Genomic DNA, 23425 nt, shown 5'->3' on the forward strand with positions numbered 1-23425 from the left:
GCCGGAGACCGCAGCTCCGAACCGCCGCCCCGACAATGGAGGTGTGGAACATAGTCCATTCGGACTCAATGTCCCCAGTTTCCCTTGGGACCTGGTTGAAGCTCTGTCGGAGGTGGGAGTTGAAGACCTCTCTGACAGGGGCCTCCGTCAAACGTTCCCAACAGACCCTCACTATGCGATTGGGCCTGCCAGGTCTGTCCAGCTTTTTCCCCCGCCATCGAATCCAACTCACCACCAGGTGGTGATCAGTTGAGAGCTCAGCCCCTCTCTTCACCCGAGTGTCCAAGACATATGGCCGAAGATCAGAAGAAACGACTACAAAGTCCATCATCGACCTCCGACCTAGGGTGTCCTGTTGCCAAGTGCACTGATGGACACCGTTATGCATGAACATGGTGTTTGTTATGGACAAACCGTGACTAGCACAGAAATCCAATAACAACTCACCACTCGGGTTCAGATCAGGGAGGCCGTTCCTCCCAATCACGCCCCTCCAGGTATCACTGTCGCTGCCCACGTGGGCGTTAAAGTCCCCCAGTAGAACGACAGAGTCCCCAGTGGGAGCGCTTTCCAGCACGCCCCCCAGGGACTCTAAAAAGGCCGGGTACTCTACACTGCTGCTAGGCGCATAAGCACAAACGACAGTGAGAGACTGTTCCCTGACCCAAAGGAGCAGGGAGACGACCCTCTCGTTCACCGGGGTAGACTCCAACACATGGTGGCTGAATTGGGGGGCTATTAATAAGCCCACACCAGCCCGCCGCCTCTCACCCTGGGCAACGCCAGAATAGTGGAGAGTCCACCCCTGGTTGAGAAGAGTGGTTTCAGAATCCAAGCTGTGAGTGGAAGTGAGCCCGACTATATCTAGACGGTATCTCTCAACCTCCTGCACTAGCTCAGGCTCCTTCCCCACCAGTGAAGTGACATTCCAAGTCCCAAAAGCCAGAGTTAGCGCCCGAGGTTTGGGTCAGCCGGGCACTCGGCCCCGACCACCACCCAAATCACAACGCACCGGCCCCTTACGGCCTCTGCAGCAGGTGGTGAGCCCACCGAAGAGTGACTCCACGTCTTGGCTTCGGGTTGAGCCCGGCCAGGCCCCGTGGGCATAGACCTGGCCACCAGGCATTTGCATGCGGGCCCCTCCCCCAGGCCTGGCTCCAGGGTGGGGCCCCGGTGACCCCATACCGGGCGAGGTGAACGAGAGCCTTGATTTTATAGTCATGAGGGGGTTTTGAACCGCGCTTTGTCTCGTCTGTCACCCAGGACCTGTTTGCCATGGGAGACCCTACCAGGGGCATATAGCCCCAGGCAACATAGCTCCTGAGGTTATTCAGGCACTCATACCCCTCCACCACGTTAAGGTGGCGGTTCGGGGAGGGGTATATAAAATATATATATAAATATTCATGTTACCATGTTGCTTAAATCAGACTGCACTACTATATAAAGGTACAAATGCACATCTGGTCAAGAAACACAGAAAAAAGACCAACAGGAAACATCTGTCACGCCCTCATTCACTGGTTGATCAACAATACCCACAGCCAATCGAGGGGACACGGCATAAAAGGGTGTCCTGGAGGCTCCTCAGTGCAGAACCTCGACAGAGAAACCAAAGCGCTTTCTTCCTTATTGTTTTCTTGCCCCAAAGCAAGTCCCAGCAAAGATGGGGTGGCCATGAACCCCGAGAAGGTCCGTGCCATGTTAAAATGGCCTAGACCAACCACTGTTAAGACACTTATGCATTTTCTGGGGTTCAGTACCATCGCCTCCCCCCCTCATGGCCTTCACTGCAAGTAAGGGTCCCAAGCGTTGCGTGGTTGACCCAGTCAGATGGCAGTTCTTTCATGAGCTATAGGAAGCCCAGGCAACCGAGGCAGGTCCCTCTGACAAGCCCGAAGGCAAAGAATATGTGCCAGCTAGAATGAGGACTTCCCTCTTGCAGTGGGCACATGACTCCCCGCCGCGAGGCATCTGGGAATTCGTAGAACTCTCTCCTTCCTGCAAGGGCGCTTCTGGCGGCCTTGAATGACAGAGGACATTCGGGAGTATGTGAAGGCCTGTGCTACATCACAAGCTAAGACCCCAACCCTGAAGCCCGCGGGTCTGCTGGAACCCCTTCTGGTACCCTCCCGTCCTTGGTCTCACGTGGCAGTGGATTTCTTGGTTGACCTCCCCCTGTTGGAAGGTAAGACCACCATACTCCTCTGGGTCGATCGTTTCTCTAAAGCCTGTTACCAGATTCCGCTCCCCAAGCTGCTGACCATCTTGGAGACAGCTAAAGCTTTGTTCCATCAGGTGTTCCGGCTGTTTGGCCTGCCAGAAGACATTGTCTCAGACAGAGGCCCTCAGTTCATGCCTAGGGTATGGAGGGCCATCTGGAACAAGCTAGGGGTCAAGGTAAGCCTAATCTCGGGGTGTCATCCACAGGCTAACGGTTAAGTGGAACGCCTGCAGCAGGACATCTCCAGGTACCTTCATTCTTATTGCACCCTCAGGCAACAACAGCAGGTCCGGTTCCTCCCCTGGGCAGAATATGCCCACAATGCTCTGTCCCACACCTCCACGGGGCTGTCGTCCTTTCAGTGTGTGTTGGGTTACCAACCTGCTTTATTCCCCTGGCGGATCACCCCTAGCTAAGTGCCTGTGGTAGACGACTGGTACCAGGGAAGCAGCGAGACGTGGCGATCAGTCCGGGACCACCATCGGGAACGCACCGAATGGTACAAAAAGCAGGCGGATCAACATCGGCGTACCCTGTCGTTTGTGCCTGGGCAAAGGGTATGGCTCTCCACCCGGGATCTAAAGTTACATCTGCCTTCAAAGCAGCTCAGTCCTCGTTACATCGGGCCATACAAGGTACTCCGCCAGGTGACTTCAGTTACATACCAACTCCAACTGCCCCCGGGGATACGCATTCACCCCACCTGCCATGCTTCCCTGCTCAAGCCATGCAGCACCTCTCTCCTCGAACCGTCTGCAAACAGTACTACTCCTCCTCTGGTACAGGAGGACGGGGAACCCACCTACGCAGTATGGGCATTGCTGGATTCCCAGCACAGACAAGGGGTGATGCAGTGGTGGATTGGGAGGGTTATGGTCCGGAGGTACGGTCTTGAGTCGCTGCTCAGGACATTTTGAACCCCGCTCTGATTGTTCCTTTCCACAGGGACCACTTGGCGTCTCGTCCCCAGGGGCGTCCCCCTTCTAGGTGTAGGACAGTAAGTGCCACCCAGACGGGGGGGGGGGGGGGAGTACTGTCAGACCCTCATCCACTGGCTGATGGATGACAACACCTGCAGCCAGCCGAGGGGACACGGCATAAAAGAGCATCCCGGAGGATCCTCAGTGCAGAACCTCCGAAGATAAACTGCAGCACATTCCTCCTTATTGCTTCATTGCCCCAGTGTTGTAGATTTCCCGGTTTGTTCTCTGTTTTGCCTCTCCGACTACAATTCTTGTGTTTCTCTCCTGGATAACGTTTGCTGATCGATCGACCCTCACCTGAAGTCTAACCACTCTTTTGCCTTGCCCTTTAAAAAAAAAAAAAAAACGAGCCTGCACCTGAGTCCGTTGCTCATTCCCGACCACCAGTATGACATCATCATGGACACATCCGTTTAATTACAATTACGAAGCATTCCGTTTTGATAAATTCAGTTTGAGCTAATAGTAAGTTTCTTCTTCTCCTCGACTTACGATGGTCCGACTTAAGATTTTTCAACGGTGCGCTAGCGGATAGATATTCAGTATAAGAAACTGTACAATGAATTCCGATTTTTTTTCCTGGGCAAGCGAAATGCGGTATAATACTATTATGCTGAGCGGCAGCGATCTGCATCTCCCAGTCTGCCACACACAGCCTAGTTTATACAATCGATGCTCCAGTGTTCCGTGTTGCCAGCATTTTTTTTTTTGATACCCCCCGTATCTACATTATGTTTTGCGTTTCTATCATGTCTACGAAAGACCCATCTGTGTGTCTCCTGTGGCTGGCGAGACGAAGAAGAGAAAGTTGTTTCGCTCAGTCATTTCCTGTCGTTATTGCGCCTAATGAACGTAAACAGGCGCGACTGACATAAACCACCATGTTGCTCGCTGTCGAGTTGAGCTGCCAGTGGGCGGGACTCTGGCTCTGATTGGTCACTCAAGTGTCCATCAAAGTGGTTCTCGAGCTCCAGTCTTTCGGAACATTTCCCAAAGTTCAATACGGTACAGTGCGGTTCTGGAGGGAGAGAGGGAGCAGATCTGGTGTTACCTGTAAATACGCAGCAATGTCCGTCCTCTTCTTCTCAGGATGGTTAGACCTCAGCAGTGTTTTAATCTTTCTCTTTGTGTTTTTGATACTTGTGGACCTAATTAAAAACAAGGCTCCGAAAAACTTTCCTCCTGGACCACCGTGGTCCCTGCCTTTTGTGGGAGATCTTTTCCGTATCGATTCGGACAGAGTTCATCTCCAGGTGACAGAGGTACGTGGGTTTTCTCTAAAATGTATTTATACGTTAACACCAATAGATTTCATATTCACACAGAACTGAGAATCATCCCCCCGCTCCATCCATGACTCCGCTGGCGTACATCATGTACGTCGTTTTATTTTACTGTAAGTTTGGCAGAGACTGCAGCGCACGACGCGCCTCGTTCTTTACGTGAAAAACACCTACTTCCGTAAGACTCTGTGAAAAGGAAGCGCCGGCACAGGTAAGGAAGTTTCGTGAGGGGGTTTTATTCATGCGGAGAAAGAGACAGAGAGGAGGGGGGACGGGTAAGCCGTGGAGGAACTTCGTGCGTGGGGTTGCGATCGGGGTCGTGGACGTCTTGGGGAAACTCTCAGTCATCCGCTCCTCAATCTCTCGCTCTCTCTCTCTCTCACTGGCGGGTCCCGGGAAAGAAATAGAGGTAGTGATCAGCTCCAGCGGCTGCTGGCCCGTCCCCGGCTCCGCCCCCTCTCAGACTGCCCTTGCGTGCTACATGGTGCTCTTACTACTTTCTGACGTTTTAAAAATTACAGGTACAAACAGAACCTATGCCCTTCTGAGATGGACATGTAATAGTCAGAAACCCGTCAGTTACTGAATGTCATAAAGGGAACGGTGTGGAAGTTTGAGAGAAGGAGCCGTGAGACGCTGCAGGTCACTGACACCGATCGATCGATCACTGATCACACTGAGATCTAAGTTATAATATTTCCTGCAAGTATAAGACTGAATTCTTTCCTCTACTGCAATGTGAGACGCTCGGAAATCCAATGAAATTTTACTCCTAATCTAAATAAATCTGTCCTTCAGTGTTTTTAACCAGATGAGTTATATATTAATATTAGGTTGCTTTTCTTTTTCCCATAATTTTGTGGCAACTGACCTGGTTGTGTGAACATTGATTTGTTTTGTTCAAATGATACTGAAGCCCCTGTTTAAACCTATTGCTCTTCATAAGTGCTGCATATTACACTGGTTGCTGTGTCATCTTCTGATTTATTTGGCTTGCTTCTATTTGTTTTGTGTATTTGTTGTGGGGTCAGATGAATTTTGTCACCCACAGCATACTTCACCTTAGACGATTCCGATGTCCTTCAGTTTACTGAAATAGTTTTAATCTTGATGCAGCTGAAAGTTTGCTGTAGCTTTATTCGAGATTTTACAGAAACTACTCACCACATAGTAACATGGTGGTGCAACGAGTATTGCTGATGCCTTAGTTCCTGAGCTGTTTGGTTGGAGTGATGTTTGATTCCAGCTCAGGTTGTGTGGAATTTTCATATTCTTCCAGTGGTTGCACCCTGAAAACAACATGGATGGAAGAAGGCATTGTGAAACCATTTCTTCAATGGTTCTTTACCAGAGAAACCACATAAGTGATCACTATGATTCAGGTTTGACTTGATGGCAGGTCCCTCATCAAGCAGTAAATAAATTGAGCTACATCTGTTATTGTGCTTTTATTGAGTGTACAAATAATAAAGCAAACAAAGTGGGAAGATCTTCACAAATCCAGTTAAAAGAGAAGTAACCCTCGAAAAAGATGGTAGCCAAATTAAATACACACACACACACACACACACACACACACACAGAGTCTGAAACCGCTTGTCCCAAGCATGGTTGCAGCAAGTTGGAGCCTAACCCGGGAACACAGGGCGCAAGGCTGGAGGGGAAAGGGACACACCCAGGACGGGACGCCAGTCCGTTGCAAGGCACCCCAAGTGGGACTCAAACCCCAGACTCACCAGAGAACAGGCACAGGTCAAACCCACTGCGCTACTGCCTCCATGAAATAAATAATACTTGCAAAATTCTGTGGCTCACTAGCATCTGGTCCACCTGGATGGTGTACTCTGCCTCATACTCTCTGTTTCCAGGATAGCCTGTGGAACACAGTAACTCAGATAAACACAAGTGATTGATGAAAATGAGATACTCAGTCATTTAATGGCTTCCCTGGAGCCCATCCCAGAAAAACAGGGTGCATGGCCATACAGGTTATTCTACCATGATGGAACACCAGATGGGGCGACATGCACACATTCATTCACCAGCTATGGTGGATTTGGAGTCACTGTGGCAAGAAAGCCAACTAAAAATGTGAAGGACATACAAACTTCATATACAATGAGACACAGCTGAACCTATGTCCAAACAGCCCAAGTGTTGTGAGGTAACAGCGCTACCCACAATGTCGCCAAAAAAGTGGATTAAATTTAGCGTTTATAGCTTGTGACATTTACATTTATTAATTTAGCAGATGCTTTTCTCTAAAGCAATGTACAGTGTTAAGCTACTTACAATTATTTACCCATTTATACAGCTGCTTAGTATTACTGGAGCAATTTAGGGTAAGTACCTTGCTCAAGGGTACTGCAGCCAGGGGTGAGAATTGAACCTGGATTTTGTATCAATGACACTGTTGGAGAGCCACCATTTAAATGAAAAAAAAAAAAATATATTTTTTTAGTTTCTCTTCAAACAACAAAAAAAAGTTGCCAACCCTGTGTGCCTTATCAAACTCCTTATGCTTCCTGGATGGACTCTGGGTTTCTGCAGCCCTCCATTATACACCTGGTTATTAATGATAAATTAACTAAAGAAAAACAGTTTTAGAAGAGAAACTAATATTTATTTGTTTCAAATGTTATAAAATATGTTGGTATTATTTTTATGCAGGGGGGTGCGGTGGCGCAGTGGGTTGGACCACAGTCCTGCTCTCCGGTGGGTCTGGGGTTCGAGTCCCGCTTGGGGTGCCTTGTGACGGACTGGCGTCCCGTCCTGGGTGTGTCCCCTCCCCCTCCAGCCTTACGCCCTGTGTTGCCGGGTTGGCTCCGGTTCCCTGTGACCCCGTATGGGACAAGCGGTTCTGAAAATGTGTGTGTGTGTGTGTGTGTGTGTATTTTTATGCATTAAAAAACTGGTCTGACTATAAATAATAATAATATGACTCTGCAAGAATTTGTGTATTGCAGTCATATTGCAAAACAAATTAAACTTGTTATGGGAGGAACAGGTGTGCCAGGTGTTTGTAGTGAATCAGCAGTAACTTCCTGCCCTTTTCATTGGCAATAGTTAAGGAACTAGGCTCTACCGAATAATTAGCATACTTTGTTAGCAATTATCTGTGCCAGTAACAGACTTTTCAATTTGCTTTTTCTAGTTTGCCAAGCAATATGGAAATATTTTCAGTATTCGAATTGGGCAAAGGATAGTTATCCTGAATGGTCTACAGCTTGTCAAAGAGGCTCTGGTTGAACATGGTGAAAACTTTGCTGGTCGTCCAACAGTACCACTCTCTGAAGATATTATGTTGCACAAGGGTAATTTGTGTTTCTTCTGGCACTGACTCATATAAAAGCCCATATCCTTACTGCATAATAGAACTGTATCATAAAGATAGGATTAAAAATACTAAATTCTGGCTTGTCCATGTGAATTTGAACTTTTTTTAAATAAAAGGGGACATGGCATGTATCTGTTGTTGAACCCAGAATGTAGAATGGATTAGTAAAATAGCAGAAGTGTATACCAAATGGAAATAATATTACTAATGATCATGTAAGAAAGAAATACTTTTACACATTGTTTTTCAAAGGTTTGTTTGTCTCCAACGGATATCAATGGAAGCAGCAAAGAAGGTTTGCTCTCTCTACTCTGAGAAACTTTGGACTGGGGAAGAGAAGTCTTGAGTCACAGATCCAAGTGGAGTGTAGGTTCCTAAATGATGTCATAGACAAGAGTCAAGGTATGACTCAAGCAAACGGTTATATCCTGTTTTAGGTTTCTCTGACAGTCCCTGATTTCTTCTACTTTTACCCTTAAACATCAGTTTCTACCAGTGTGTTTGCACAGATCCATGTCTTCATATCTTAATTATAAGCCTTTACTTTAATATAAAAACTGAGTAAGTCTTCCAGCTCATGTTGTTTTTCAATTAAAATCCCGTAGGCCAGCCATTTGAATCTTTTTCCGTTGTTAACAATGCTGTTGCCAACATCATCAGTTGTCTGGTGTTTGGCGACCGGTTTGACTACAGCGACAGCTACTTCCAAACACTGCTGAAATTAATCAATGAAGTAGTTTATCTGGAGGGAAGCATTTGGGCTCAGGTAAAGTACCTGATTTTACTTGTGTGTAGTTTTTCATTGATTTTAGGGATTTTATTTGTGTTGACACTTAATCCTGTCTCATTTATAAGTAATTTATAGAAATAAAAGTTTTCTGAGGAATTTACTGTTTTTTGTTCTTTAGTTGTACAACATGTTTCCATGGCTGATGCGCAGATTACCTGGTCCACACAAAAAAATATTTTCCCACTTGAGAATTTTGACTGACTTTGTAAAGCTGAAAATTAAGGAGCACAAGGAGGACTGGGACCCTTCAACTCCGAGAGACTACATTGACAGCTTCCTTTCTGAGATGGAAAAGGTAATATTAGAGAAGTAATCAAAAGGTTGAATTTGAGAAAATGTTCCTAAGTGTCGTATAGTCATTTATTTATTCAGCTATATGGGAGATTATACCCAATTATAACCCACAATGTGTGTGAAAAGGAATCGCTGGTGTCTGTTTCAACACTTATTTTTTTCAGAGGAAAGATGATGCTGAAGCAGGTTTCAATGAAGACAGCTTGTGTTTTTGCACTCTGGACCTGTTTTTAGCTGGGACTGAAACAACATCAGCTACCCTGAACTGGGGTTTACTGTATATGATTAAATACCCAGAAATACAAGGTTGGTTTTCATTTTGCACATATAAATCTTTTTAAAGCTAGGCACACTTATGACGTTCCCAGTCTTAGTTCTTGCAGCCCCTTGATATTTTTCTTCCAGTCAAAGTAACAGTTTTAAGTGTTTCTTTAATGCAGGTGGCACAATGGTGCTGCGGGTAGTGCCATCCAGCTCCTTGGTTATGGATTTAGTTGTGGGATGAAAAACTGGTTTAGTTTGTGAGAGTTTCCTGTATGTGAGTGTGTGTATGAGATGGCCCCACAATAAGCCGGCACCCTCTCCAAGGTGTAACCTGCCTTATCTCAGATTGCCCTGGGAAAGGTTCTGGCTTTACCAGGACTCTGCAATAGATATGGAGATATTTATGATGAATGAATTTTTTTAGTAATTCACACAATTCAAATTGTGTTCAACTTAGCAGAAAACTCACTCATTTCTGAATTATGTTTAATGTCTTACAGTGGAATAAATACACACACACATCATCTGAAACCACTTGTCCCATATGGGGTCGCTGGGAGCCAGAGCCTAACCCAGCAACACAGGGTGCAGGGCTGGAGGGGGAGGTGAGACACCCTGGACAGGATTCCAGTCCCTTGCAAGGCATCCCAAGCGGGACTCAAACCCCAGATCCAGCGGAGAGCAGAACCCAGTCCAACCCACTGTGCCACCATGCCCCGCTTGGAATAAATGTCCATTTTATATTTATTCATTTATCAGACGCCCTTCCAAAGCGATGTACAACTCCGAGAAACACACACTATGCTAAAAATGTCAGTAAATAGTTATTCATAGATTTTTTTTGGTGTATTGTGATAAACTGGGCTTGTTTGAAAAGCTTACTCAACATTTTGTGTATCAAACTGAATTTCTGAGTGGTGTATGGGATGGTTGAGGAATGAGATATAGGTTCAATTAAGGATGCTGAAAATGGAAAACTCCTTGGATTCGGAAGGGAGAGTTTGAGGAATTCAACCCATTTCCTGATCCAGATACCACTTGATTTATGATACATGTGTCTTATGACAACCCAAACTTATTTTTGAGTCCCGATGTTTTGTCGTGACACTTAATGACGACCGCTGTATCTGCTATATGATAACTGTGGTTGGCCTGGCTACTGCAAGGTACTTCTTGTAATTGTTTGGGACTGAGGGTGTTTTGGTGTCTTGCAGCAATTGCAATTTGCTTAGAAAACTTTTTGTCCGTGATTCCCTTGTTGCATTTTGTTTTAAAATGACTAATAAACAAAAAAAATGGGAAGGGGTGCTGTGGCACAGCAGGTTTTGGCCAGGGCTTGATCTCGGCTGGGTCTGGAGTTCGAGTCCTGCTTGGGGTGCCTTGCGGTGGGCTGGTGTCCCGTCCAGGGTGTGTCCCCTCCCCCTCCCTCCAGCCCTGCACCCTGTGCAGCTGGTCTAGGCTCTGGTTCACCGCGACCCTGCTTGGGTCAAGCAGCTGAAGACATTGTGTGTGTGTGTGTGTGTGTGTGTGTGTGCAAAAAATAAATGAATGTTCTGGTTGTGCAGGAAAAAAGTGGAAGAATTAATGAAAGAGAAAATTTGAATGCAGCATGATACTATAATGATTTACTGTATTTATACACACACACAACACATTTTCGGAACCGCTTGTCCCATCCGGGGTCGCGGGGAACCGGAGCCTACCCGGCAACTCAGGGCATAAGGCCGGAGGGTGAAGGGACACACCCAGGACGGGGCGCCAGTCCATCGCAAGGCACCCCAAGCGGGACTCGAACCCCAGACCCACCGGAGAGCAGGACTGTGGTCCAACCCACTGCGCCACTGCACCCCCTGCTTTTCATATAATCATACTTTTCAATTGTCTATGTATCCCTGAGGCCACTGGAATGGAACCATGTTGTATGCCAAGGACCACCTATTGTCCATCCCACCAGCTTTTGGGGGGTTATTTATTTATTTATTTATTTTCCAGATCCTGACTTGTGACTAAAGTGAGCATTCAGGTTGTGTAGGTATCGGGTTCAAGATCTGTTGACGATCTTGTAGGTCATAACCAGAGTCTTGATCTTGATACAGGGAGACAAGAGATGCATGTTTAAAGCTTTGTGAATTCCCATCTGTCCTGCTCTTCCCCTAGAGAAGGTACAAGCGGAAATAGACAAAGTACTTGGACCCTCTCATCCAGCCACCATGGCAGACAGAGCCAATATGCCCTACACCAACGCTGTTATTCATGAAGTACAGAGGATGGGCAACATTATACCACTGAATGTGCCACGTATGGCTGTAAAGGACACTACAATTGGAGGATACACAATTCCAAAGGTGAGGCTTTTCATGCTAAGATATTAGTCACAATTAGATATTTTTGTCAAGATATTAGGTTTTTTTTTAAGGTACAAGTGTGTCTCAGCTTTGATTCCTTTTTTATTTGACTTGACACATGAAGGGAACCTACCTGGTATTCCATAGTAACAGCTGTCTTGCTCTGTAGATGATGTCAGGATTGAGGCCTCGGATATCTGTTGCAGGGTACTATGGTGATGGGAACTTTACAGTCTGTTTTGTTTGATGAGTCTGAGTGGGAGGCTCCTTTCACATTTAATCCTGGCCATTTCCTGGATGAGGAGGGCAAGTTCAAAAGAAGAGATGCCTTCTTGCCTTTCTCAGCTGGTATGTGTGCGAGTATAATAGTGTGTCAATTAAATCTAAAGTTCTGTGCAAAAGTTTGGGCACCCCTGCTGAAATTATGTTTTCTTGCTTTTTCTAAGAGAAAAAGAAGTTAAAACATCCTGTTCAGGCAGCAACAAACTTCAACATGGTTTCTGCAAATTTTAATTTGCCCAATTTTTTATTTGCTGAATTTAACAAATTAGATAAAATGAAATATGAATGTGGCATCCTCAAAAGTTTAGGCACCCTTCCACTTGATTCATTAGTGTTGTTTTTTTTGTAAGGCATTATTCCAAGTCAAGTGAAGGGAATTGAAGAGCTTGTGCTCTGTCCCTTCAAACCTCTCAGGGTGTTGTACTCAACAGCCATGGGCCTCTGCAAACTGACTGAGATTCTGAAAATGAAGAAAACTCTTACAAAGCAGAGGAGGGCTATAAAAAAGAGATCTAAATGCTTCCTTCTTGCAAATGTCACTATCCAAAATGTCCTAAAGAAATGGAAAGGGAGCTACTGAAGTCAAGTCAAGACAGGACATTACAGCATTGCTTCCACAAACATTGCCTGCAATGTTACCACAAAACTCTGTGTCTGAAATATGCAACAAAACCAAGAGAACCCAGAAGCAACGTGAGACCTAGTTCTGCTGCGTGATGAAACAAAAACTGGAAATAACTCATTGGCTACAATAATCAAAGGTACATTTGGGGGAAAAACACCTTGCCATCTTTAAGCATCAGTGTAGATCTATTGTTTTGGGTAATGTTGCAACTGGTGGTATAGTAAATATTTAGCAGTTAGAGGAAAGAATTGATTCCACTAACTATCAAAAAAATCCTGAAGGTTAATGTCTTGAAGAATTTGAAAAGAGACTGGATCATACAGTAAGACAATGATTAAAAATATATCTCAAAATCAATCATGAACTACTTAAAGAAGTGAAATCTGAAGGTTTTGGAATGGTTTTTCACAGTCCCTCGATTTGAATTGAAGTATTAAAATGATTGAAAAACCTGTGGCTAGATTTCAAACATGCATTGCATGCAAAATGGCCTGACACCGCATTTCTGAAATAGAAGCATTCAGCAATCAAGCAGGGAGAAATTCCTAAAGCAAGAATAGGAAGACTGCTAGCTGGTTATAAGAAACATTTGTGGGGTGTTACAAAGCACTGACTGACGGGGTGTTCAAGCTTTTTTATATGCCACACTATGTTTTATTCTTTCCCATCTGTTAAATTCAGAAAGTAAATAACAGATGTGCATTATAATCTGTAGGAATTTCTTGTTTAAGTTTCCTGCAGAAGTTATCTTCCTTTCAAGTAGAAATATCAACAGAATGTAATTTCACCAGGGTTGTCCAAACATTGTAAATAACTATCTTTCCTGTCATGCGTTTTCAACAACAAAATTTGTCAATTGTTGAAATTCAAAGCATGAAACAAACAGCCTACTTTTCAGTTGTCCCGCTGTGCCTAAATTCAACATATTTGATGTTGCTTCACAAATTAAAATTCAGAAGCTACACCTCTGTGATAAGTTTTTAATGAAATTTGGAAACAAAATTCAATAATTTATTCAGTTAAAATTAATAACAATAACATGGAATTTAAATGTGAGTGTAGTTTTGAAATTTCCATGTGTCTTTGTTTCCTCAGGAAGCAGGATGTGTCTTGGGGAGCCACTGGCGCGAATGGAGTTGTTTCTGTTCTTCACCTCCCTTCTCCAGCAGTTCACATTCTCTCCACCCCCAGGTGTGGAGCCCACCCTGGAATTCGAAAAGGGTGTCATTCTTCGCCCGAAGCCATACAAGTTATGTGCTGTACCCCGCTGAGCACAGTAATGTAACGTATAACTTCTGGAAGTTTTGAATTGGAAGTCAGCACATGTTCAGCTTTGAACTGCAAAAATAAACCTATTTTTAGAAAGTGTCTACAGAAAAAAAAAATCAATATTCTTTGGAAATGCTTACGTTTTAGATGTAAGCTACAACATTACATATATATAAATCAGTAATAGTGAAAACACTAATTTTTGGAATGTTCTCTGGACTACAGCTACTTTTACTGTAGTTTATTGAGCTATATTTATTTTACATTTGGGAACACCCGTTCCTTACACAACAAGGTTAACACATTCCATAAACTCACCCTGTAAGGTGGGTTCCCAGTGTGAGGGGATCAAGTGAAATTATTATTTATTTTTTTTAAAAAAAAAATCACATCCTGGATGAAAATAATTACATTTATAATTTTTATTTTTTTTCTAATCAGTTTTTCTTTCTGTGCTTTTATAAGTGCTTTTTACTCTTTCTCAACCTTTTCAGGAGAAATTTTGATGACTTGGGATGGGGATGCTCCTAAGCATTAAAGTTCAGTACATCACAACCTGTCTGTCACTCAACAAAACATTTGGGCAATGCCATTAGAAGCACTGTGTAATGGGGCTGTAGAATGTTTTAATCTAGATTGTAAATTAAATATTGACCACTATTCAAATTATACATTAAAGCTTTCTTTACAGTTATGATTTTCAGGATAAATCATAGGTTAATTCAGTATTCAGCGAGAGTAACACAAAGGGACACAATTGTGTATTTCTGTCCAAAAACATTTAACAAAAGCAGCAGTGAAATGTGGATTTAAAGTGAATGCATTAGAGATCAAAATGAAAATATACTGAATATAATCTGTTTTTTGAAAATAAAAGGTTATGTTTTTAAACACCGTTGTACAAGTTTTTTTTTTTTTTTTTTTTTTGGATGGCAACCTGTTATGTAAAAGCAAGATATTGTGTGCTTTAGAAAAATACATTTTATTAAATGGTATAAAGTAAAATGTGAAAACACAGAGTGCTATAATATTTCTATGCAATTATTTTTCTATACAATTAAAAATATTTATCGGCGATAAAACGAACAGCCTACATCCATATTGACAGCAATTTCTGCTAATTCCTAATTCAGATTTATAGCTTTAAAATTCAAATTAATGACTACATATAAAATGTATGTTTGTCCAGGTAGATTCTTCTTGGAAATGTTTGTTGTTGGGAAATATACAACCCATGACGTTTTAGTCTGTAGAAGAATATAAGATAAAAATACTGAAATATGGTTTATGTAAAATTTATGAAAACTATACAGTTCTTTCCTCTACAATGATCTCATAGAAAAAAATGTGGATAATTTTGACAGTCACCATCATCCTCCATGTTCCAACCCCAGGTGTCTAGGGGTAGCAAGAGTGGAACATCAACTGAATGGTAACCAGTAGTAACAAGGGCCCAGCAAAATGACACATATAAGAACCAAGTGCTCAGTGTAGTTTCCTTTACAGTAGAAACTGAGGCAGATGTTCAAGTGACTTTGTTTGTACAATATTTACAAAGACACTTTCCAGAGGGGAAAGGAACAACAACAGTTACAAAGCAAAGAACTTAGAAAAACTATTTATTTAGTAATACTACCCAAGCTATGGAAAGAAAAACAAAGGGCTCTTGAGCATCTGTGACACCCTAACTAAGGTATTGTATCCAACAACAGCCAAAAGTACAAGGGGTGGCACCTAACTCTTCCCAACCAGACAGTAGCACAACCTTTGTGTTGGACATGCAAGGCACGTAACATTCTTACCAGTTCTTTTTGCCGACAACACCACCAAGATAAACTAATCATCACAATCAACCAGGGTACAACAACTGAACAGAAGCCATAAGCAACGCTGCCACTGAAAACAAGGCAAAGTCATGCTCTGAGACATAAATCTGAGGATCAGTGGGCAAGTAGGAGGGTTTTAAAGTGGCGGGACCTGGAGGTGATTGGTACAGATGGAGGAAGTGGCAGCAGGACTGAGGATGATTGACAGGGAGGAGAACCAATGGTAGAAAAAGTACGTGTTCCGGGAGGACAAAACACGTAAACAGAGAAAGGAAAAACAAACCGCAAAATAGCCTGTACAGGGAGGCAACGCTCTAGTTTAATGAAAAAGGCGTTCTATATTTCAGTTCTTTTGGTGTGAGCAGATCAAGAAGTAGGTGTGGTAATAACCGTCGTCGGCTAAGTCAAAGGGTCCGCGGCGCGGTTCACAATCGCTATCCTTTTACTGTTTTAGTATCAGCAATAAAAGTAATCACCCTAAATTGCTTCTGTGAAAACTGTTCAGCTTAGTAAAGCGGAAAATAATTACAAGTAGGTTAATAAACAAACCCGAGAACGAAGTAAACAAGCGCGACTGACATGTACCCACGGTGCATGTTGCTCGCTGTCGAATTGAGCTGCCAGTGGGCGGGACTCGGACTCTGATTGGTCACTCAAATGAAATGGGTCCTCGAGCTCCAGTCTTGCGGAACATTTCTCAAAGTTCAATACGGTACAGTGTGGTTCTGGAGGCAGAGAGGGAGCAGAACTGGTGTCACCTGTAAATACGCAGCAATGACAGCAATTTCCGTCCTCTCCTTGTCAGGATGGTTAGACCTCAGCAGTGTTTTAATCTTTCTCTTTGTGTTTTTGATACTTGTGGACCTAATTAAAAACAACAAGGCTCCGAAAAACTTTCCTCCTGGACCATGGTCCCTGCCTTTTGTGGGAGATCTTTTCCGTATCGATTCAGATAGAATTCATCTCCAAATGGCAGAGGTATGTGCGTTTTCTCTAAATGTATTCATGCGTTAACACCAACAGATTTCATATTGGAAATTATCGAGAAGATTGGTGGTCTTCGTAGCTCGGGTTGTTGATTGAGGTGTTAAGCAGTTCGCCGAGCTTGGCATTTAGATTGCAAACGTTTCATCACCAGTCGAGGTGACATCATAAGTGCACAAATTGTTTCATTCACACAGAACTGAGTGTCATTCATGCCCCGCTACATGACCGCTTCGTACCGGACCTCCTGGCCTGTACAACACTTGAAGTTGAAGTACTTGTACTTAGTTAGTTTTGGTAAAATTACCCCGATGTATGAATCATGAGTAAATAATTGTAAGTTGCTGGGAGAAAAGTACAAGTTAAATTAATTAATAATTGTGGCTATTGGAAAGTATTCCTACCCATGTTTTTATTTATCAGTAAAATATATTCATTTTGCTGTGTGTCACTCATTCCCTCCTCGATGTAAAAAGGCATTATAAATGTTAATGTCTTTATTATTACAGTGTGAAAGATATCAGTGGAATAAAACAGGTACAATATGTTGATCGCAAACAGCTGTTGCCTTCATTGTTTCTCCTTATTATTCTTTAATTTTTAACAGATATATGCTGGATGTGATTAATTTTTTACTTTAAATAGAGGCATAAAACATAGGACTGTATAAAAATCAGTGAAACAATGTATAATACTAGACACATTAAGTCAAAATGAGTTGAACTTTGAAGTAACTAAATAAATAGTATCACAGACCTTAAAGATGAGTACCATTACGTTTTATTGTGAAAGGGGTTTGTGCTTGACTTGGTGAAAGAGTGAACAAATAGCAGATACTGTAATATATACACACACATTTTCTGAACTACTTATCCCATACGGGGTCGCGGGGAACTGGAGCCTAACCCGGCAACACAGGACGTAAGGCCAGAATTGGAGGGGACACACCCAGGACGGGACGCCAGTCCGTCGCAAGGCACCGCAACCGGGACTCGAACCCCAGACCCACCGGAGAGCAGGACCCGGTCCAACCCACTGCGCCACCGCACCCCCCGTTACTGTAATATACTGAATGTAAAATGATTTTTATTACATGTAAGGGACAGCTGATGACGAAGTGGGTAGAGCTGCTGCCTTTGAACCCAAAGGTTGCAGGTTTGAATCCCACCCCCAGCTGTAGTACCCTTGAGCAATGCACTTACCCTAAATTGCTGTAGTAAAATTACCCCGCTGAATAAATAGATGTGACTGTCAGTTGCTTTCAAAAAAGTCTTGGTTGAATGTGATGGCGTATTAAGGGAAGCATCTCATACATTTTTTTCTTTGAAAAATATTGGAGATGACTCATGTAGCACACTAGCAAAGGATTTTGTGCCTGCCTTCTGCTTGTCTTAATACAAAGATTCAATGAGAAATCTTGGATTGTGGGCATTTGTCACAAAATTTACACACCGCCAGCAGAATATTCCTGGCACACCCACTTTAGATCCCTTACAGAAACAGCAAAACCACACTCACAGTCAGGTACCAGGGAACACGTGAACTTTGGTGATTGTAGGATGTTGTCCTGACAGGAGGTTGGAACTTAGAATCATGTACCATTCACACAGAGCTGCCAGTTGTCTACCCTTTTCACTTGTACACTTTTTCACTTGTTCCGATTTTGTATGAACATGACAATATTTTTATATGAAGGGGGGGGACACGGCGGCGCAGCGGGTTTGGCTAGGGCCTGCGCTCTGGTGGGTCTAGGGTTTGAGTCCTGCTTGGGGTGCCTTGCGCCAGACTGGTGTTCCGTCCTGGGTGTGTCCCCTCCCACTCCAGCCTTATGCCTAGTGTTGCCGGGTTGTGCTCTGGTTCGCCGTGACCCCAGCTTGGAACAAGCGGTTTCAGACTGTGTGTATGTATTCGAAGAAGCCCATATAACTCACTGACATTTTTCAGTGAAGATATATAGTTCATCAGTAATTACTGTGTTAATTGAGTTTTTGTTTTGCTTTTTCTAGTTTGCCAAGCAATATGGCAATATTTTTAGTATTCGACTGGGACAAAGGATGGTTTTTGTAAATGGTCTGAAGCCTGTGAAGGAAGCCCTGGTTGAACACGGTGAAAACTTTGTTGATCGTCCATCATTACCAATATTTACTGATATTTTTCAGAATAAAGGTAATATTATTTCTCCTGATGTTGAATCATATGAACAAGCATATCCTTAAGCAATTTTAATGTAAAAGCTTGGGAATCTTTGTATAAGTAACGCTAACTGCGTCTCTAATTGGTCCATTTTTCATTCACATTCATTTTTATTCACATTCATCTTCATTCAAAAGGCTCGGATAATAAGATTAAAAAATTTTTAACCTGTTCCATCCACTAACAGACTATAAATGGATGCCAGATTTTAACAATGATACTGAAATACTAACTTGAAAACCACTAATTTAATACAAATGTTTTAAAGGTTTGGCTGCCACCAATGGGTATCAGTGGAAACAGCAAAGAAGGTTTGCCCTCCATACTCTGAGAAACTTTGGACTGGGGAAGAAAAGTCTTGAGTCGCAGATCCAAGTGGAATGTAGGTTCCTAAATGAAGTCATAGGGAACACTCAAGGTATGACTAAGACCTGGAAACAGGTACTGCTCTTTTAATTTAGATTTTTTTAATTTGTTGTTGATTATCACTGACTGCTTCTACTTTGATCATAAAAACTGCTGCACTGGTTTTCAGAACCTTGTTTTCAGTGCCATTATAAGCATTTACTTTAATATAAAAACTGAGTAAATCTTCCAGCTTATGTTGTTTTTTCAATTAAAATCCCATAGGCCAGCCATTTGAACCTCTTTCCGTTGTTAACAATGCTGTTGCCAACATCATCAGTTGTCTGGTGTTTGGCGATCGGTTTGACTACAGCGACAGCTACTTCCAAACACTGCTGAAATTAATGAATGAAGCAATTTATTTGGAGGGAAGTATCTGGGCTAAGGTAACACACCTTACTTTATTTGTGTGTAATTTTTCATTTGATTTTAAGGATTTTACTTGGTTGACACTTAATCCTGTTTCAAGTAATTTATAGAAATAAAAATTTTCTGAGGAATTCATTGTTTTTGTTTTTCAGTTGTACAACACGTTCCCATGGCTGATGCGCAGATTACCTGGTCCACACAAAAAAATATTATCCCACTGGGCAATTGTGATTGACTTTATAAAGCTAAAAATTAAGGAGCACAAGGAGGACTGGGACCCTTCAACTCCGAGAGACTACATTGACAGCTTCTTTTCTGAGATGGAAAAGGTAATATTAGAGAAGCACCCAGTTGAATTGCAAATTTGTTTGCATGAAGTGAAATGCAGTTACTTATCTGTTCTGCTGGTATCTGTTCCAATATAGAACAGAACAGAATTTTAGTCTTTTTTTTGTCCCTGAAGTGGAAAGATGATGCTGAAGCAGGTTTCGATGAGGACAACTTGTGTTTCTGCACTCTGGACCTGTTTGCTGCTGGGACAGAAACAACATCAACTACACTGATCTGGGGTTTGCTGTATATGATTAAATACCCAGAAATACAAGGTTGGTTTTCATGTTGCAGATAAGTCTACTGAAAGCTTGGCAGAGTTATAAAGTTCTCAGTTGAGCATGGTCTACAAGACAAGAAATATGCATGTATTAACTTTTTCATATTATATTTAATCAGTGACTGTACTGTTCTCCCTGCGTGTTGTGCACACCCAGTGCGTTAACGCAGTTTAACAGCAAGCCAAACTCGATTCTCGCGAGCCAGGATTATGAGCGTCTTGCTCCTTTATTGTCTCCCAATGTGAAAATGCGAGTGAAACTATAATAAACAGAAACAGTAAAGAAAACTTAGTCTAATTACAACGATCGTTATAATAACCAGTTAAATCGTTTGCCGATAGCACACTTAGCATGACACAGCGCGAAATCACACACGCGTTTTACAAACAAGGACAGTAACGTAGAGTTACGGCTGAATAAACAGAGTTTACATTACAAAGGTCAAACTTAAAAGCACGTTAAACATTTTAGCCAATGTCTGCAAGAACTTCACAACTTACAGTTATTGCTTCCACAAGCGTAGGAAAAGCACACAGAACTCAAGACGCTTCCACTATGCCTATCCCGACAGTAGTGCATCATGAAAACAGCGCATGTGCACAAATTGCGTATAACTTATGGAAATAAAGGTTCCGCTCAACAAAGCAATTAATCACATGAACTAAACAAATCTGCAGGCAGAACAGTGACTAATAGAAATTATAGAGAATTTACGATGATAACTTTTCATATTATTTGAATGGTGTTGTTCATTCGAGATAAAACTGGATCAAGGCTGATAAATTTTAAATTTAATTTACCGAAGACATATACAAGTGGTGTCAATGAATGGGTTTTAAAACTCATTAATGTTATGCTGTTGTACAAGCAAATGATCAAGATGTCCCAGCTGTAAAGTTTACTCTCAAGATACAGGTACCTTTTCAGTTTCCTTATTAAAATCCTATTTACTCTGCTACACATTTAGAGAAGGTACAAGCAGAAATAGACCAAGTACTTGGACCCTCACGTCTGGCAACCATGGCAGACAGAGCCAATATGCCCTACACTGATGCTGTTATTCATGAGATACAGAGGATGGGTAACATCGTACCACTGAATTTGGTGCGTCTGACGACAAAAGATACCACACTGAGAGGATACACAATTCCAAAGGTAAGGTTTTTTTTTTAAATTTTTTTTTAACATATCAAGATATTTTTCAGACTTTATATCCTGTACATTATAAACAATGTTAGAACAGTGTTATTTTTTAAAAATTTTAAATCTATTTAGACACTTTCATTTATTTTTTCCAGGGTACTATAGTGATGGCAACATTACACTCTGTGCTTTTTGATGAGACTGAGTGGGAGACTCCTTTCACATTTAATCCTGGCCATTTCCTGGATGCAGAGGGGAACTTCAGAAGACGAGATGCCTTCTTGCCTTTCTCAGCTGGTAGCATATTACATGTGCAATGCCTTACTGATGAAATCTGTCTTTCCTGTTCTATATTTTACTGTGAGAAAGTTCAAAATACTGTATACAACTCAATTCTCAGATGTCCTGCTATGCTTGAAAACGACATCAATGATGATGACTTGGCTTCACAAATACATTAATATTAATATTGTTCAATATACTTGCTCAGTGGGGGGTGCGGTGGCGCAGTGGGTTGTACTGGGTCCTGCTTTCCAGTGGGTCTAGGGTTCGAGTCCCGCTTGGGGTGCCTTGCGACGGACTGGTGTCCCGTCCTGGGTGTGTCCCCTCCCCCTCCAGCCTTACACCCTGAGCTGCCGGGTTAGGCTCCGGTTCCCCTCAACCCCGTATGGGACAAGCGGGTCAGAAGATGTGTGTGTGTGTGTGTGTACTTGCTCAGTAAACAGTAAAAATTACGTGACATGGAAATAGGAGTATAGTTCATAAATGTCATGTTGTCTTTGTTTCCTCAGGCAAGAGGGTGTGTCTTGGGGAGCAGCTGGCACGGATGGAGTTGTTCCTGTTCTTCACGTCCCTTCTCCAGCGGTTCACATTCTCTCCACCCCCTGGTGTGGAGCCCACCCTGGAGTCCAAAGTGGGAGTCACCCACAGCCCTATACCATACAAGTTGTGTGCTGTACCCCGTTGAACACAGCAATGGCCTAAGGAAGGGTTTTTGCTGGAAATTTGAAAATGTTCCGATGCCACATTGAACTAATTTCCCGAACGTGTACGATAAAAAAGGAATAGAATGGTGTAGGCATATGTATCCCATGGAAGTGCATAAGGTGGAGTTGTAACTTAAGTTACAATGTCATGTTACCCACTTCTATAACGGGTGTTTTGGGCGTTAGCTTTTCTCATTGGGGGAGGGGGTGTGAAAATTTAAGTTGCTATTATCACAAGAACCAAAACTGTACACATTTTAACGAATCTTCTAATTTTTCTTGGAGATGTATGATAACAACATATCTCATCAGTGTGAGTTGATAACTTGTCATGCAAATTTTTAGGCACAAATTACATTTGCTACTAACTCAGAACTCTTATAAATGGAGCTTCAGTTGTATGAAGAAAACTGTATTCCTCTATTCTAATTTATGGAAATACTTTGGACTCAAGGCGATACTTTTAAATGGCTGAGTAACCACTTGAATTTTGAAATTACCACACAGGTGGAACAGAATTATAAAATTTGGCAATTTACTGAGTACATTCGTGTCTGAAAACATAATGCAGTCATAGGACATCAAGTTGAGTTGCACACAGGTTACGTTACGATGTTGATTTAAAATTATAATGAAAATAAAAAATTGTTTATGTGGTGGAGTCAGTTGTCTACATCTTGTAGTTTATAAACAGTACTCAGTGTTAGTACTGACATCTCTGAGATGGGTGTGCATGCCTTCAAAGATGTGGAGATGTGTTTGTGTTGAAGCTACAGATTTCTGTAGCATTTTTCTCTAATAAAGTAGCAGAAAAAGTAGTTGTGTGAGCGAGATACATGCAGGCAGGCTAACAGAAATGAGTAAAATGACCCATTAATCACTGACACTTTAGTCGTTAGAGTTGTTTCAGTGTCTAAGAAATCTTAAGTATACAGCATACAATAGTTATGGCTGAATGTAGAAAATTATTCTTCATTGCTCATCTTTCTTCTTTAGTTTTAGCATTAGCCTCTTAGCCTTTCTTCCTTAGTCTGTTATGACCCCACGGTTGTGTAAGGCTGTAACATAGAGGTTTTGTATGAAGTTATGAATTGACAGTAAATAGAGTGCACAAACAGGGATGTGTGTTTAATTTTTTTGTGAAAGGGCAGTTAATCAAATTACAACATTGAAGAGCTAACAGGCAAACTTCATAAACATAGACAGAATGTA

At 42.4% G+C, this 23425-nt stretch overlaps 1 protein-coding gene across 3 annotated transcripts; it reads left to right on the forward strand.

The window, feature by feature from the left end:
• The first annotated feature begins 4177 nt into the window (after nt 1–4177).
• LOC108923501 (cytochrome P450 2J2-like) lies at nt 4178–22873 on the forward strand. Of its 3 annotated transcripts, none has more exons than XM_029254635.1 (9): nt 4178–4469; nt 7645–7804; nt 8080–8229; nt 8433–8593; nt 8736–8912; nt 9076–9217; nt 11333–11520; nt 11727–11868; nt 22019–22873. In XM_029254635.1, exons 1-9 carry the CDS (start codon nt 4275–4277, stop codon nt 22192–22194), a joined length of 1491 nt encoding a protein of 496 aa, XP_029110468.1. In that variant the 5' UTR covers nt 4178–4274; the 3' UTR covers nt 22195–22873. The 3 variants fall into 3 exon arrangements, with proteins under 3 accessions (XP_029110468.1, XP_029110467.1, XP_029110466.1); XM_029254634.1 differs by lacking the exon at nt 22019–22873 and adding an exon at nt 13523–14098; XM_029254633.1 differs by lacking the exons at nt 4178–4469; nt 7645–7804; nt 8080–8229; ... (3 more) ...; nt 11333–11520; nt 11727–11868 and adding exons at nt 16159–16500; nt 18513–18672; nt 18968–19117; ... (3 more) ...; nt 21052–21239; nt 21383–21524.
• The last annotated feature ends 552 nt before the right edge of the window (nt 22874–23425 follow it).

The sequence above is a fragment of the Scleropages formosus genome, chromosome 9, assembly GCF_900964775.1.
Source record: "Scleropages formosus chromosome 9, fSclFor1.1, whole genome shotgun sequence".
Lineage (NCBI taxonomy): Eukaryota > Metazoa > Chordata > Actinopteri > Osteoglossiformes > Osteoglossidae > Scleropages > Scleropages formosus.